This window comes from Taudactylus pleione, unplaced genomic scaffold, assembly GCF_031769625.1.
Source record: "Taudactylus pleione unplaced genomic scaffold, aTauple2 ptg000006l, whole genome shotgun sequence".
NCBI classification, from domain to species: domain Eukaryota; kingdom Metazoa; phylum Chordata; class Amphibia; order Anura; family Myobatrachidae; genus Taudactylus; species Taudactylus pleione.
This window is the reverse complement of record NW_028284409.1, coordinates 2,859,231-2,875,930: the sequence shown is the minus strand read 5'-3', so window position 1 is coordinate 2,875,930 and position 16,700 is coordinate 2,859,231. Positions and strand designations below refer to the sequence as shown.

General features: G+C 39.9%; 1 protein-coding gene across 7 annotated transcripts in view; it reads right to left on the bottom strand.

The window, feature by feature from the left end:
• Positions 1–16,700, bottom strand: part of PTPRK (protein tyrosine phosphatase receptor type K) — a 437,401-nt gene that overhangs the window by 108,677 nt on the left and 312,024 nt on the right. For all 7 annotated transcript variants that reach the window (XM_088452079.1, XM_088452101.1, XM_088452086.1 and 4 more), the window contains exons 12-13: positions 12,260–12,533; positions 10,527–10,563 (exon numbers count right to left, since the gene is read on the bottom strand). In XM_088452079.1, coding sequence (XP_088308205.1) covers positions 10,527–10,563; positions 12,260–12,533 — 311 coding nt within the window. The remainder of the gene's footprint in view (positions 1–10,526; positions 10,564–12,259; positions 12,534–16,700) is intronic.

Here is a 16,700-nt window from a genome sequence, read left to right as displayed (position 1 = left end):
TGCATACTGAACGGAGTTTTAACTATTATTCTCTGACCTCACAACAAGGTATTATACAATAAAATAAAATGCAAAAAAAAAATCATAAAAAGAAAATATAAGAGCATACAAATGTGCACCTAGACTAGACCTGTCGCTCCAGCTGTTGTGAACTACAAGTCCCTACATGCTTCACAAGCTAATCAGTGGAAGGGTACCCTTGTAGTTTTACAACAGCTGAAGAGCCACAGTTTGGCAGGGCCTGGCCTAGACAGTACCACGTGTGACATGCATAGGTGCATATGCTCAATAGAAAATGAATTGTAAATGTTGGTAATCTATTTAATCCCATCAAGCATGCCTGATCTTATTTCTAAATATACCAAACTATTAACTCTGTCTCTAATGACGTGACTAATTTAAACAATAATAACTGTGGTGTGTACTTTTCTTGGTTCTATTATTTTTTTGTCTATTATCTTCCTCCAATCGACACTCAACATTCTTTGTACATATGAATTTTGTTACACCTAACCTCTCTCACCTCAAACATTTATACCCTCTTATTCTCTATTCTCTTCCTTAGTCACCCATTTCTTTCACACTTCCCTTCCTGTCTTCTCTCTCTCAACAGTGTCCAGCCAGCCATATATATCCATAATACTGCTTTGCCTCTCTCATCCCTATCAGCTGCTCTCAAATCTGTCTGTTCTTTCCTGATTGTGCTCCTTGTCTCTCTGCTTAGCCTGTCAGCTGGTTCAACCCACTTGCGGATACAGCCGTTCACTAATTGAAGAGTAAGTGAAGTGAGACTAGCCTGGCCAGCTTGTGGCGGGGTTCTGTGCATCTAACAGCACTTTGCTGCCTTTCGGATACTTTATCACACCTCTATAGGGAGCATAATTGCTTATACCATAGGTCTAAGGGGGCAAACCATGAAACCCCCTGCTTTAAGAACTCTGTCAGGCTGTTATATACACACACACAAATATATATAAATTTTTTTTTAACATAAAAGATATTTCAATTTGTATGAAATTTCCATATGAGATGTTCTTGTGAATTTTAAAGCAGCCCTATTAAGTCTCTTGTGCTGACGACTGCAACGGCTGGAGAGCGTAAGGAATAATGAGCAGAGTACTGTTGCATCTTGAACTACTCAAACAATTTTCCCTTAATTGGCCACAACAGCATCATTATAATAGAAGCAGTAGTGCAATATAATTTTTAGCACATGCTCAGTTTTTTTCTCCCACTTTAACAAATCCCAGTATTAACTTTTGCCGTATGATCAAAGGTTGATGTCAATACTGAGTTACTAGTCAAATGTTCAATAGTGAATAAAATATCTATATTACACTATTACCATATTTTGTTTGGATAAATCATTACAAATACAGCATTACATTCAATATGCAGTGACTACATTTGTTCGCTCCAATTTGTTAACAATTGGATCATAACTTAACACACTGGCTCATAACTTTACAGTATTGCATTCAATGGAGTGACAAAAAAGATTCATACAGGAGTCACACAAATTTCTTGGCGTTTTAAGGTTAGTCTCATTTCAACCGTTTACCATATAGGGATCAATATAACTAGACGTGAGGGGGCGTGGTAACAGCACTGCAACTGACCACCCTCGCGACCTTCTCTCGCCTTGGATTCGTGGAATTTTATACAGAGCCTGAAGGGGCTGTAAACAAAAAAATTGCTGGAGTTCCCTTAAGTGCGGCAAATAGCCGCACATACTTGCAGCCGTACTTCATGCCTAACTGAATTGGCCTCATAGTGCTGTTGATTAAAATTTGATCAAAACTTCTGCATCATGACAAATTTATTTTATGACAACCCATACCTAGGAAAAAGAAGGAAACATAACCTGTTTGGAATCCACTGAGATGGAGTTGGAATTATGTTTTAGTGTGGATTAGAAAAGGGAAATAAATAAAATTCTTGTTTTGTTCATAACATTGCTTAACCTATACTTTAAAACGATTTTTCAACTCCAGTACATTAAAACTCATGACTGATTTCTCACTACAGAAATAACTTCGTTAACTACCCAGAAATAGATTAAGTGATTATTTGATTAAGAAAACACTCTAAACAATCTATTTTGGGTTTAAAAATAAAAAAGGCCTTCACTAAAACATAGTGATCTATTTCCAAGTGAATTAATTCTGATTGCTATGCCTGGACTTAAACCAAGCAAAAAATGAGTTCTTGAGTGACGAAATCACATGAGATATAGGTCTCTTAGTTTCTGGAAAAAGAGCAATATAAGGTAATTAACTAGACATGAGCAGATCAATTTCTGATTGGCATTACAGAGTGTTCACAGATACAAAACTAGCCATCTATTATTGGTTTGAAATTGGTGGGTACAGATTTACATTTTAGACCATATTGCAATCATACTTTTCAATTGAATGGAAGATTCTAGGCATGTACTAAATTATAACAAATCCTTTGCAATATTTTAGCTCTGAAGCCCTCACAAGGTAGTTTTTCAGAATACATCAGTGGCAGCAATGGGTAGCAAATTGTGTTGAGGGAAGCGGTGGTGGATGGGTGAGGTTATGGCTGTTTTGGCAGTCTGGAGGCATCAGGACCGGCCCGTCCTGAAGGAGGCGAAGACCTTATGGGGGGCGAACAAAAATGTTGTGCCTAGGGACCGCCTGCCCCCTAAATCTGCCCCAGGGTTACATTGATATTAGAAACCATGATAAACACCATATATAGGAGAGAGCTGATCTTGTATTGGTGATTTAGCTAATAGCACTGGCTAATGACCACTGCTTAGGAACATTCCTTCTGTAGGCACCACGCTGGCACTGGCAGGGGAACTAAAGATACAGCACCTGCTTGCTAATACATCAGATATGACTAAGTGGCACGGGATAATTTTTTACATTATATTTTACATACAGAGCATAATAAGTAGTGGGAGGTATTCCAGTATAACAACAATTATGCTGTAGCATAATGTGCATCAACCATGGATTCATAGAAGTTCCATTAATAAATATAATAAAAGGATATTTTATTTTTTCAAATTGTAGGTATTACCCATTTAAGCTGGGCACACACTTCGTGATATTCTGGGACGAATTGGAATGCCAAATTGTCCACATCGTCCAGTGTGTATGCACTATTGCACGCTACCGTGCGACGCATCTTCAGATCTGATAGACCACACCATGGTGCTGGATGCGGCAGGGGAATGATATATCGAGCGGTCGTCCACCAGATTGTGCAGTGTGTATGGACCGCCCGATATATAATGCCATCGCATATGCATTCACTGGGTACACACATCATCTAGTGTGTACTCAACTTTAAACAGCAAACTAAACTCAGAAAAAGCTATTCAGCAATGGTAATATTTTTATTATTATTATTCTAATGCAGTGTATGTGCTGTACCAAAGTGTCTATTTACGCAACAGTTACAACCCCTTTTTTGCCAGAGAAAAAGGTGACCACTGCTTCCTCCTTTTTAATAAGAGGGCTTACTGTAACGCAATGTAGAGATAGTGTTACCTTACCTCTGTCATTGCAGGACCAGTGAAGCCATAGGGGCCTTGCAAGATCCCCTCTGGGTCAAATCACAATGCCGGCTGTACATATACTTACTGCTGCACCTCCTTCCTGGCAGTTTTAGGCTGCTGGTGGGGGTGCAAAAGCCTCTGCATAGCAGCAGGTTTTACATCAGGCTCCAAGCACAGCCCTGGCTTAATAAATTGTTCCATATCACTGTGATATGCAGTTCTACAGAACTAACCCCACTGCCTCACCAATGTTAAATAGACCCAGGTCTGAATTAACAATGGTGTGGGTGGAGCTGCAGCTCCAGGCCCCACCATTAAAATAGGCCCACATGATCTTCAGGGCTGCTGGACCGGAGACAGAAAAAAAAATATTTTCCTATTACAGGCAGTATGGCTGCCATTTAAGACCCACCCACTGTAACAGCAACCCCGTTTGACAGCCCACCGGCGGCTCAAGAACCGCCGTATATACTGTATAATACTGGCAGCACAGTGGGAGGCTTCATAAGCCTTCCCTACTATGCACGCAGTTGCCCCGTGCCTCCCCCTGTGACGTCAGACAGGCGTCGCCGGCCGCACCATTATGTACAAGAGGCTAAGCTAAGCTCAGCTCCGTGAAGGCGGTCCCAGTTACTGAGCTGATTGGGGACAGGCTGCAGCTGGTGATCGAGGAAGTTGTGTCCATGTCAGTGCAGTGCCTCTGAAGAAGGAATGCTGCTCACTCTATAAATAAGTATACACACATATATATATATATATATATATATATATGCGTGTGTGTATATATGTTGTGCGTGTGTATGAATATATTTATATATGTATATACATTTGTCAAAGCACCCTTGAAATTGGCACCTTTATAATTATTTAGTGATTTATTTCGTTTTTTTACATAGTGCACTATGAGCTCTCTCCTTATCTCATTGTTTCTTTGATCTGAGGCTGGTGCAGATTGAAGGGGGCGGAACTGCGTGTATATATGGACTACATGCTATATATTAAAATGAATATCTGAGATTGAGGACTTGTCTGCATAGTTTTTGCATGTTCAAACTGTCACGCTGAATAACATAGTGGAGAGTCTGGAGTGGACACCCTTTGCACTTAATATGAGGTTGTAGCCTGTCCGCCTTGTTCGCTTCTCCTATATACAAAATGCTTGGAACCAGGAGTATTTTGGATAACGGAATATTCTGTATTTTGCAATATTTGCAGTTAATAATGAAATATCTTGGGAATGGGACCCAAATATACATACAGAATGCATTTATGTTTTATATACATCTTATACACACAGCCTGCAGGTAATTTTATACATTATTTTCAATAATTTGTGCCTACGACAAATTTTGTGTACATTGAACAGTCAACAATCAAAGGTTTAACTATCTCAGTCATGCCAAAAAAATTCAGTATTTCGGAATATTTGGATATGGGAGACTCAACCTGTACTGACAAACTGGGGAAGCCTTCTGGGATACATTAATAGCCATGTTCATTGCAGACATCACACACCCTATGGCAGCACAAAATAGGCCCTTCATCAATTTCAGCTCCAGGCCCATATGGACCTTAAACTGGCACTGAATAGACCCCTAAGTTTTATTTCAGAAGGAACCAGTTCTTAATAACTACACGTGTTCCTTAATAGGCTTCCTAGCAAAGTTATGTGACCATTGTTTTAAAATGCACTGGACACAAATGTTACCAGGTTGGAGCCTATAATAAGAGGATGGTTGGTATTTCTATCCCTAGTGAAGATGATAACTATGCACTATTAAAGTCAAGCAGGGTGATTAAATATCAGCTATTCATTATTCTGATGCCAACATGACAAAGATTAATTAATTAAATCTTATGAAAAATCATCTTAATGATAAAGGAACTATTAAATGTTGAAAACAGTTCTTGACCCAGGTCGTTTCTTCTTGATTAATGATGAACGACATCAGCTACCAGAAGGGTTAGAGGTCATCTAGAGGACTCTATTCAATTTACATCTCCTTTCAGAAGAAATATAGAGTTATAGGAAGTAACATATATATATATATATAAAAGCATATATACATTTTCTCGTCTGCTGAAATACAGATCATACAAAAAAATAAAAAAACCTTTTGTGTTAGTTAGAGAAACGCACAAAGAGCCTGATTCAGAGTTGTATGCCAGTTGCAATGCCACTAGCCTCGGCATCCCCCCAAAAAAACAGAAGCTGATGACTGTTTTCTGGGAAGCTTGCTGTAGTTACCCTTTTGCTGCCCACAAACTGTTAATCATGCTGCTGTCTAGGGAGCACTGCAACTATCGTTGCAGACTCTAATTGGCACATGTGCAGTACAGATCCTGCTCATGCACCGACTGGCAACCAACAGAGGCCCGTATTCAATTAGAGGCAAAAAGTCGGACAAGTTTCGCCTGTCCGACTTTCTGCCTCCTTCAGAGGCAAAAACTTTTTGTGCGCGTCCCCGCTTTTCGCCCTATTCAATTCCTAAACACGCAAAAACGGAAACCGGCGGATGCGGAATAGGCGGAAAGTACTGTCAGAAATGGGGAAATTAGTCTGTACCCCCAAAAAAGATGCACTAACATAGGGGAATCAATGTAGATGTGTACTAATAGCCCTAATAAAAAATGTTTGGGGTACTAAAGTAGTTTAAATAGCTTCTTATTAGCGTCTTTGGTGAAGAATGGCATAAAGCAGTATTTTTTGGCGAAAATAAGTAGTCCAGTTAAATTTGGGGTACTTGAAAATGGGTGCTTGCATATTTTTATGTCTCTAAAGTGAAAAAATTGAAAAACCACCCTCATACATGCACCTGCAATCCCAAAACACTTGGCTCCTCCTTACAGCACCCCAAGAAGTCTATTTTGCTAGCTTTTATAGTTGTCCCCCCACTTTTTACTTTTTCACCCCCAATACGAATGTACTTTTTATTGGGCTGTCCTGAGGTAATTTTTTTTGGTTTGTTTGTCCTTTGGGGGGCTGTCCCAAGGGTTCTCAGTCGTTTCCCCATGTTTGCACCCCAAAATAATGATTTTGCACTTTTTTCTCCTGCTATTCATAGGAGATACTTTTCTGCCTATTACAATGCATTGACTTTCCGCTTAGGCGAAATTGTCCGGGAATTGAATATGGAGATACTTTGAAAACAGGTGTAAAGTCTGAATCCGCGAAAACTTTCCGCCAAACTGCACTTTTCGCTTCTAATTGAATATGGCCCATAGCTGTACAAACCTAATTGTCACATAGTACTGTTAGATATCTTTGCCTCACACATTTCCCTGGCCTCCTAGGTAAACTCTTCCTCAACACAGCATCTATCCAGCATCTACTGTACCTATAGTAAACTGGAAATAAGAGAAGTCATTTAAGTGTTTTATTAATTATTTAATTTAAATAGAAAAAGGTAAAGCAAACCTGTAAGGCTCATCTACCAACAGACATTTAGGAGGAAAATAAATGTCTACCTTTTCTACTTCATAATCTTGGAATGCAGACTGTTGTCTGTCATTAGTGTACCAGTACCATACTGAATAAATATTTCCTTTTCCAGCATGGAAAGCCTTGTGATACAACAATCTCTGATCAATACTTTCAAGAAAGATGGGCTTGTAAAGAAAGTGCTTAACTAAACACGTTGAGCCACATTAAATGCTGATCTAAATTGCATATGACAGGAAAACCAGGGCATAAACCAAAGGATTGAGGGGCAATTATCAAAGCATGCCATTTTATAGTGACAGTTACTGCCACCCCACCACTTCTGTATTATAAAGGAGGCTCAGCCATAACTTCATTGCAAGCATGTTATAAAATAAAGACCATGGGAAAAAGATAACAGATGTGGAAAAGCCAGCTTGGGAGAGGGATGAAAAACCAAGTGATTGAACAAGAGCACTAATGATTCAGTAACCTCCATTAACCTGGATGGATGATAATAGATGGTTAACGCCACATTGCTACTTGTCACCAGACTGTGCAGAGGACTTTAAATAGAAAAGCATTTATCTAAAGGCTTCAAAGTAGGTGGCTAAGGATTGTAAATGGGCAAAATAACCGTTTACAGTAAAATAACAATAACATAAAATACAACATTGCAAAAAAGGAAAATTTATAGAAATACATCAAAATGAGGAAGAAAATCCAAATCAAAGTTAGCTTATGAGTAAAATTATGAGAAGTATGCTATGCTGTCTTCAGGTCACAGCTGGCATTTAAAGTGTTAAAATACATACAATTCACTTAGCTAGCCTACCTGCTCAGTAAAGTAGGACATTTACAACCACTAAACAATGACTAAACAGGAATGAGGATCCATTCTCTGTTTGTGAAGCCATAACCCACAATGCAGATAAAGATCCAAATGCTTTGTGCGAAGAACTTCTTATTCGCACTGAGGGGACTGCAAATATGGATTGTGTAGTAGATTGTGTAGTAGACAATATAAGATGATATCTATGCTATGGTTACATCTGCCTTTAGGTTTCTGTGATTGAGGTTCCCTCAGAGGACACAGGAAGATCTCTTACAATATGCTCATAAACCCACAACTGTCTATATATTGCAATTGCATGTAATCAAAAGTGAAAGCCTATACATAATTACAGTAAGTAACATTAAAAACACATTAGCAACATACAACCGGTCACAAATGATATACTTGCAAACATTATTTTGATGCTATTATTTTAAAGGTGGACATTATTTTTTAACATTTTCGCACTGCACATTTTCCAGAACTGAGCACACACAAGTATGGACAAGGCAGTGTTGCACACATTTCAGTTTCATCTACACATGCTACTGGAGAGAAGCAACAGAGTTGTAACAGGGTGTATTTACATAGACAAAGTTCACAGAGGACCTGTCAATGTAACTGTGGCCTATGCACAGTTGAATGTACACTTAAATATATCTGTCTCCAGGAGGATCTTTTTCATCTAGTATAGGGTAGGAGAAGAACGCACTGATGAGAATGACTAGCAGAACACCAAAACAACACACCTAGAAGGCGCAGTGCAAGTTGCATACACATATTTTCCATGTGCACACTTATGGAGCAACATACTCCCATTGTTACCAGCTGAGCTCAAAGCTGGCACAGGTCAGGTGGCATGGGGAGAGGCAGAAGGGGGTGTGTCCAATGCATTTTGAAGTGATGAATAAGAAAAATGAAGTGATGGGCATTAGAAATTTGCACATTTTCTTTGTCTTGTAGTATGTCGGTTCTATGAATATTCACAAAAAGTGGATTTTAGGAATTTAAGATAATGCTATAATGCATAATAGGGTATTAACAGCGTCCAGCAGTATTAGTATCTTTTATTCATAAAGTGCAGACATACTATTTGGCAGGAGGATGTAAACAAATAAAGTGTGCAATTGTTCCTTCACCCCATGGTAAAATATTTCCGGTGATATCTTTTCGAATATGGCACCTGCACAGAATACAACAAAGACTAATGCACAAAGCTAGAATATTTAATATCCTCACTGCCAGAAATAGGTCACAGACCAACAGCCCAGGATCCTGGTAAGAGTTTGTTTCTGGGTGCAGCTATTATAGATATGATCCACTCCATGTTCAGTGGTGTAACACTAACATTTCTTCATTAGCATCATGCCCACTGCTGGATGGATACAGAGCCAAAACACTTGCTCTCCTTGTTTGCTAATAACTTCTTCCACCAAGGAGTTAGTAGGGATCACCAAGAGAGACACAATAATGACCGTTAAACTCACTGAGTCTAGGAGCTGAACTGTGATGGCATTTAATAGAATCTCTATACAACCCTTACTGGAATGACATGCCTCAGCACTACCAGGTTATCTTTTATATTTGTGCATAGTTGCAGGACAGATATCTGACCTAAAGCAAATGCTGGGTACACACCTGAACAATATATTGTTTGCTAGAGCGACAAACAATATATCGATGATGCATCGGCAGGCGTGTACACCTGATATGTCTGTGAATGACGTTGTTCACAGACACAACTGATCGGCCATGCAGCACAGCCGATGACGATATATCTAGCACATATATCGTTTCATCTGGCTGTCTCTACGGCCGGCCCACTGACCGCAAATATGTTGCCCGCAGAATCCATTGAATATCACGTGACAAGTGGGCAGACATGTTCAAATGGCTCTGCTGGCCACACACATTGGGCAGACAATTGGTAAGTGTATATGAACTTACCATTCGTTGGCGGGGTCAGCCAGGTGTGTACCCAGCTAAAGTCAACTCCAACTGGTTTACACTCAAGTACTACTTCCCCTATGATTAATACAAAATACTTTGAATACTATAGATTGGTACAGTATAACGTGGAATGGTTTACACACATTTCTAAATGTATTTTTACCCAAATCAATTTTTTTGTTTTGGCCGAGCCATTATATGGGTTATAATTTTTTCATAGAAAAATAAGTGATTTGATAGATAAAATAGAAAAGGGTATTAATGTGTCACTAATTACTAAACAAATGAAACGAACAAAGACAGAAAACAAAACAGATGTCATTTTTTTGTTTTTGTATTTTTAAGCACAAGTTCAAGGAATAGCTATAGTAATAATTTTTATAGTAGATAAGAATACTTATATGGTTGAACTTAAACCGCAGACTTCTAAAAAAAAAAACGTAGAGAGAGAAAACATATTTCTCTTGCCGCAACTCAGGCAGTTCTAAGCAAGCAAGATGTTTTCTTTCTAACTAATGTTGCCAGCTTTTTATAATTCTCCAGCTGTTCACAGGAACAGGAAAGCAGAGCACACATTTCAGAGATAAATGTATAATTCCTCCTAAATTCTGCCTCCTGTCCACAATAAGGGCTGGGTGTCTGGAAACAAGCACGTAACTCATAAATGCACTCTGTATGTTTGGACAAGAAAAGAGATGACAAACAGAACTTTGCTACTGAGAAGTAGCATACAAAAGACATTGTGAAAGGCTAAATACACCCGCTGAGAAGGCAGGCACTCTTACCTTTAGTCGCAATGCGAACACACTGTGTTTTAGTTTCCTAGTCAAAAAGACAAAGGAGAAAAAAAAAAAGTGAGCATGAATTATTTTAGGTTTTATACTTTAAAAAACAAACAAAAAAGGTTTAATATAGGGGTTAAGATAAAACAGACCTATAACTAAAGGGTACAACTGTAGGGCAATTTAGAGATGTTCCATGTTCTACCCAAAGAGGGTGTAGCAGAGTGTAAAGTGCCGATTAGGACCATTTTTAACTGCCATATATTTTACTACTCTGCATAGCACCACGAACATATCAATACTAATAATTAAATAAAAAAGCATTGGTTTATCTTGTAAACTTGCATTTCAAAGACTGTAGCCAAATAAGTTGTCTCCGGCCAGCAGAACTACCTGAAGAACAGTAAACAGTTGCAAAACCATTTGCATCAGCAGCTTGACCTCTATTAACAAAAGGTCAACAAGAATAATGTCGCAAAGTAATAATTTCACAGATATCATACTATCAAACCCCCAACCAGCCACAGAAGGAAAATAAAAAAACATCTTCAATTTTCTTTTGGTTAGGTACAGATCCCCAGCTATAAATCTTGCTGCATATCCTAGCAATTTCACCTAATCCCCAGACACCTGGCATGGTGACTCTATAACAGGGATGCTGCAATCTCCAGTAGGACCCTACTTATCTAGAGGAAGATTCTCAAATTGGATTTTAAAGCATCTTGTGTTATTGCTCTTCGTGCTGTGCTTTCGTTTTATTCAGTTTAAACAAGGAAATCATTCACAGGCAGCAGCTTTGGCCTCAAACAGCTTTTGCAGCTCTTCATCCCTTTAGCCCAATGCACTTGTAAACCTCGCCCAGCATGTTATCCCCCCCACAATTCTCAGTTTAAATAGCAAGCAAAGATTTATACATATTGTATAGTACATACTATACGGGCAAATATAGATCTAGATTTTATTTTTTTAAGGAATGAGAAAACAGCACTCAGGATTGGATTCAATACACCAATGTGTTTATTGTGTAAACAGCAACGTTTTGAATCAGTGCGATTATTTTTTCAAGCTCAAACATATATATATTCACTGCATAGGACACGCATACACAAGCGCAAGTCTATAAATAAGGTAACAATACCTCTCACTGCATAAATTTTGTGCAACTGATCCGTATAATAATAGCATGGCCTTGGTACAGATTGTTTGTCCCCATAGTCTCCATACTTGTCTAAGCATTTGTTTCGATGGTACACTAAAGGTATCTATCCCAGCATAGAAGAAATCAGGGTCAAGCACTTGAAGCCAGGACATGACCGATTGCTGAAATTCACCGGTCGGTTGTGAATCGCCTTCCACCTAGGGGCTTTCTTCAATGGAAATCAGTCAGTGCCATGGTCACAGCTGTAGGGAGGATGGTCCAGTACCCACCAATTGCTGCTCATCTTGAACTTCAGGCCTGCCATTATCAATGTTTGACCATGTTTCCGCCAGCCCATCATCTTACAACTGATGTTGGGACAGTATGACTTTTATGAGGTGCAGGCTAAAGGCCATGAGGAGAAGCAGTGGTCTAACTGCTCTGGCTTGACAGGAAATTACACACGTGAGAGGTCTTGTTACCTTACTTGTTGAACCACCCTCGTATATACAAACACACATTGGATGGTCCCTCTCCCAATGGAGATTCATATAAATTATTACATTTTAATTCTGTGATATCAAAATTAAATGCTCACCTTCTCAACACTGCTTACAGCTTGAAAGTAGATATTATAGCCTTTACGAGGAGCTAGCGGTGGGTTCCAAAATCCTTGATAAGTCCTGTTGTCACCAACAGTGAACGGAGCAGCTTCTGGAAGGTTAGAGGGTGGCAGCTCTGCAGCAAAATAGTAAGGAGAACCACCACTACCAGCATTGTTATAGGCAACTGGAACCTGATAACACTCCATCCCTCCAGTCTCCCTCTTTGTCCGAAGAGGATGTAGCTCTTCCACTACAATTTGGTAGGCGCTGATGGGGAAAAAAAGAATACAAACTAAAAACAACTGTCACTTAATACTACTAATCAAAAAAGAGTAGCATTAAAGACATCAGAAAATAGCTTGCAAAGAAAAAAAAAATATTATATATATATATATATATACACATACATACATACACACACACACACACACACACACAGACAGACAGACAGGGAGAGTGTGTGTGTGTACTGGTGGGAGTGCACTCCAACTTTACTGACAGATTACAGCCGTGGTGCCCTGCATAGAAGTGTAATCGACAGACAAGCAGCACTCAATCGGACTTCACTGTACATCTTTGAAGTCTGATTGAGTGCTGCTTACATATATATATATATATATATATATATATATACACACATATATATATATATATATATATGAGAGAGAGTAATATAAATATACACACACACGTGTATTTATGTAAAATTCAATAAATAAATAAAAAGGGACTTGAAGGCTGCTGAGTCTTCACTTCCGAAAAGTTTAAATCAAGTCCTATTTGTTATTTAAGTGCCAGCTTTAGTAAACATTGTGTGGCCCCACACTCTAGTGTAGTGACATTGCACCTGGACACCCAATATCCTTCTCTCTCTAATATATATATATATATATATATATATATACACACACACACATATACAGATGTGTCCTCATACATCTTGCTCCAATACGCCACGCAGCATGACTTGCCTGGTGTGGGTGAGTCTCCAGGTCCAGTGCTACTCTGCTAGTGCCGGGCGCCTTTTTTTGTGTCTTTTTTTTTTGCCAAAAATGTGTCTAAGTTGCAATACGATGTCACTAGGAAGCACAGGCAGACTGTGCTGATTAATTTTATATGTAACAATTGTACATGTCTGTGCGACTGAGTCTGTATATGAACCACATTGGATGTTGGAATGAAAAAAGCTGCAGCCGCTACATTGTAGCACTTCGTATACAGATTCAGAGACTCAGGGCCATATTCAATTAGTTTCGCAGCTGCAATACTTTTTCGCATGCCAGACTTTTCGCATACTTCACGTGTTTTGGACGCAAAAACTTTTTGTGCGCGCCCCAGTTATTCGCCATATTCAATTCCAAAGGACGCGAAAACGCGCCCCGGCGAAACTGAAACAGACGAAAGGTGCTGTCAAAGATGGGGAAATCATCCTGACACCCCCCAAAAGATGCACCAACATTGGGGATCAGTATAGATGTCCACGAATGGCCCTACTGAAGCAATTTTGGGTACTTAAGTAGTGTCAATTGCTTCTAATTAGCGTAAGTGTTGAAGAATAGCATTAAGCAGTATTTTTTCGTGAAAATAACTAGTCCTGTCAAATTTGGGGGACTTGAAAATGGGTGCAAGCATGGTTTCAAATTCGCTAAAATGAAGTTTTAAGTGATGTCAAAAACGCACCTTCAGCATGCACCTGCAATCAAAAAAACACCTCCGCCATACTTGCAGGCCCCCCAAAGGTCTATTTTGCTACTGTTTATGTGTGTACACCCACTTCGAACTTTTTCAAACCCATTTTCAAAGTAATTTTTTTGGGTGTTGATTTTTTTTAGTTTTTATTTTGACGCAGTTATCCTTTGGGGGGCTGTCCCAAGGGTGCAGAGTGGTTTCCGCACTTTTGCACCCCAAAAATGCAATTCTGCATTTTTTTCCACCTGCTTATTCATATGTGAAACTTTTTCGCCTATTACATTGCATTGACTTTCCGCGTACGCAAAAAGTCTTTGCAATTGAATACGGGGAAAAGTTTCCACCTGGCGAAATTACGTCATCTGCTATACTTTTTAGTTGATTACGTCTTTTCGACTCTAATTGAATACGGCCCTCAGTCGCACACAGATATACAAGTGTTGCATATCAATTTAATCAGCAGTCTGCTGGTGATGACAAAATGAATGAACAGTAGAGAAATCTAAATTAAATCAATATTTGGTGTGACCACCATTTGCCTTCAAAACAGCATCAATTCTTCTAGGTACACTTGCACACAGCTTTTGAGGGAATTCGGCAGGGAGGTTGTTCCAAACATCTTGGAGAACCAACCAAATACTTTGGTCTCTTCATGTAATCCAGGACAGACTTTATGTTAGGAGCAGGGCTCTGTGGTGGCCATATCATCACTTCTAGGACTCCTTGTTCTTCTTTACGCTGAAGATAGTTCTTAATGACATTGGCTGTATGTTTGGGGTCATTGTCCTGCTGCAGAATAAATTTGGAGCCAATTGGACAACTCCCTTATGGTATTTCATGATGGATAAGTACCTGCCTGTATTTCTCAGCATTGAAGACACCATTAATCCTGATCAAATCCCCAACTCCATTTGCTGATAAGCCGCCCTAAACTTGCAAGGAACTGCCACCATGCTACAGTGTTGTCTGCACACTCATTGTACCGCTCTCCAGACCTTCGGCGAACAAACTGCCTTCTGGTACAGCCAACTATTTTAAAATTTGACTCATCAGTCCAGAGCATCTGCTGCCATTTTTCTGCACCCCAGTTCCTATGTTTTCATGCATAGTTGAGTCGCTTGGCCTTGTTTCCTCGTCGAAGGTGTGGCTTTTTGGCCACAATTTCTCCATGATGACCACTTCTGGCCAGACTTCTTCCGAACAGTAGATGGGTGTATCTGGGTCTCACTAGTTTCTGCCAGTTCTGAGCTGATGGCACTGCTGGACATCCTACGATTTCGAAGGGAAGTAACCATGATGTGTCTTTCATCTGATGCACTAAGTTTCCTTGGTCGAACACTGCATCTACAGCCCTCAACGCTGCCTGTTTTTGTGTGCTTCTTCAAAAGAGCTTGAACAGCACATCTAGAACCGCCAAGTCTGCTTTGAAATCTTTGCCTAGAAGAGACCTTGCTGATGCAGTATAAAAAACTTGTGTCTTGTTGCTGTGCTCAGTCTTGAGTTTGGCTGTTCCTCACCCAGTTTAAGCCTGCTACACAGCTGTTTGTTTCAGTTAATTACCGTGTTTCAACCTACATATGAAAATAATGATCATCACCACCTGTCTGAAGAATTGATGCTGTTTTGAAGGAAAAAGATAGTAACACCAAACATTGATGTGATTTAGATTTCTATTCTGTCCATTCACTTTGCATTTTGTTAACTGATCAAAGTAAACTAACTTCTATTTTTTAAAGCATTCTCACTTTGCACCATCTTTTCCACAGTATTGTATGTGTGTATATATATATATATATATATATATATATATATATATAAAATGCAAACACATTTATACTACAAGTATACTTGTCCATGCTGTGGTGTACCGGGTGCATCAAAATTTATCTCACTGCAGTGATCCACAAAACAGTCCAGTGGAGACTGTCTGGCTCTAGATCGATGTTCCCAAACCTCGTACCTCAAGGAACGCTCACAAGGCCTGATTCAGACCCGGTTGCAAGTGCTGAGCGCACGCAACCCACAGCGCATGCGCACGACGGACGCATGCACGAGACCCGGCTAGCGACGGGCACTCCGTAGCTCCGGGTCTCGCTCCAAAGGCGGCAAGTTGTCGATGTTGAGTGACAGCTCGCCCCCTTTGGTGGGCGGGCCGGGGGGGGTGGCTGCCCAAACAGAGGCTTTCCAATGAGAACACCTGCCGTTTGGGGGCGGCTCCACAGACATCACAAGTGATGTCAGTGGAGAGCTTCCGGCTCTGTTAAAGCTGAAAGCTCTTTGGGGCTTGCGATGGGCGAGACCATACCACAAGGTTCTCGTCGCAAGCCCGATGGTCTTGACCATCGCAACCATTATCTTGGCCGCTCGCTATAGCTGTGGTGAGCACCCACAGCTATGCGAGCGGCAAAGAGGCCGCTCCAAAAAAAGAAAAAAGCACGGTCCCTGATTCAGAGCGAGCGGCTCTGAACCAGGCCCACAGTCCAGGTAAGGATAGCCATACTTTAGCACAGGTGAGTTATTTTAAATTAACCATCTGTGCTCAAGCAGGGTCATCCTAAAAACCTAGACTGTCAAGACACCCATACATCAGCAACTGATTGCAGCAATTCTGCAATTTGCAATCGATTGTGTATAAAAATCTTTCCCTTTTTCAACTGATTGTGGCAATTTTGCAATCGATTGAAAAAGGGAAAGATTTTTATACACAATCGATTGCAAATTGCAGAATTGCTGCAATCAATTGCT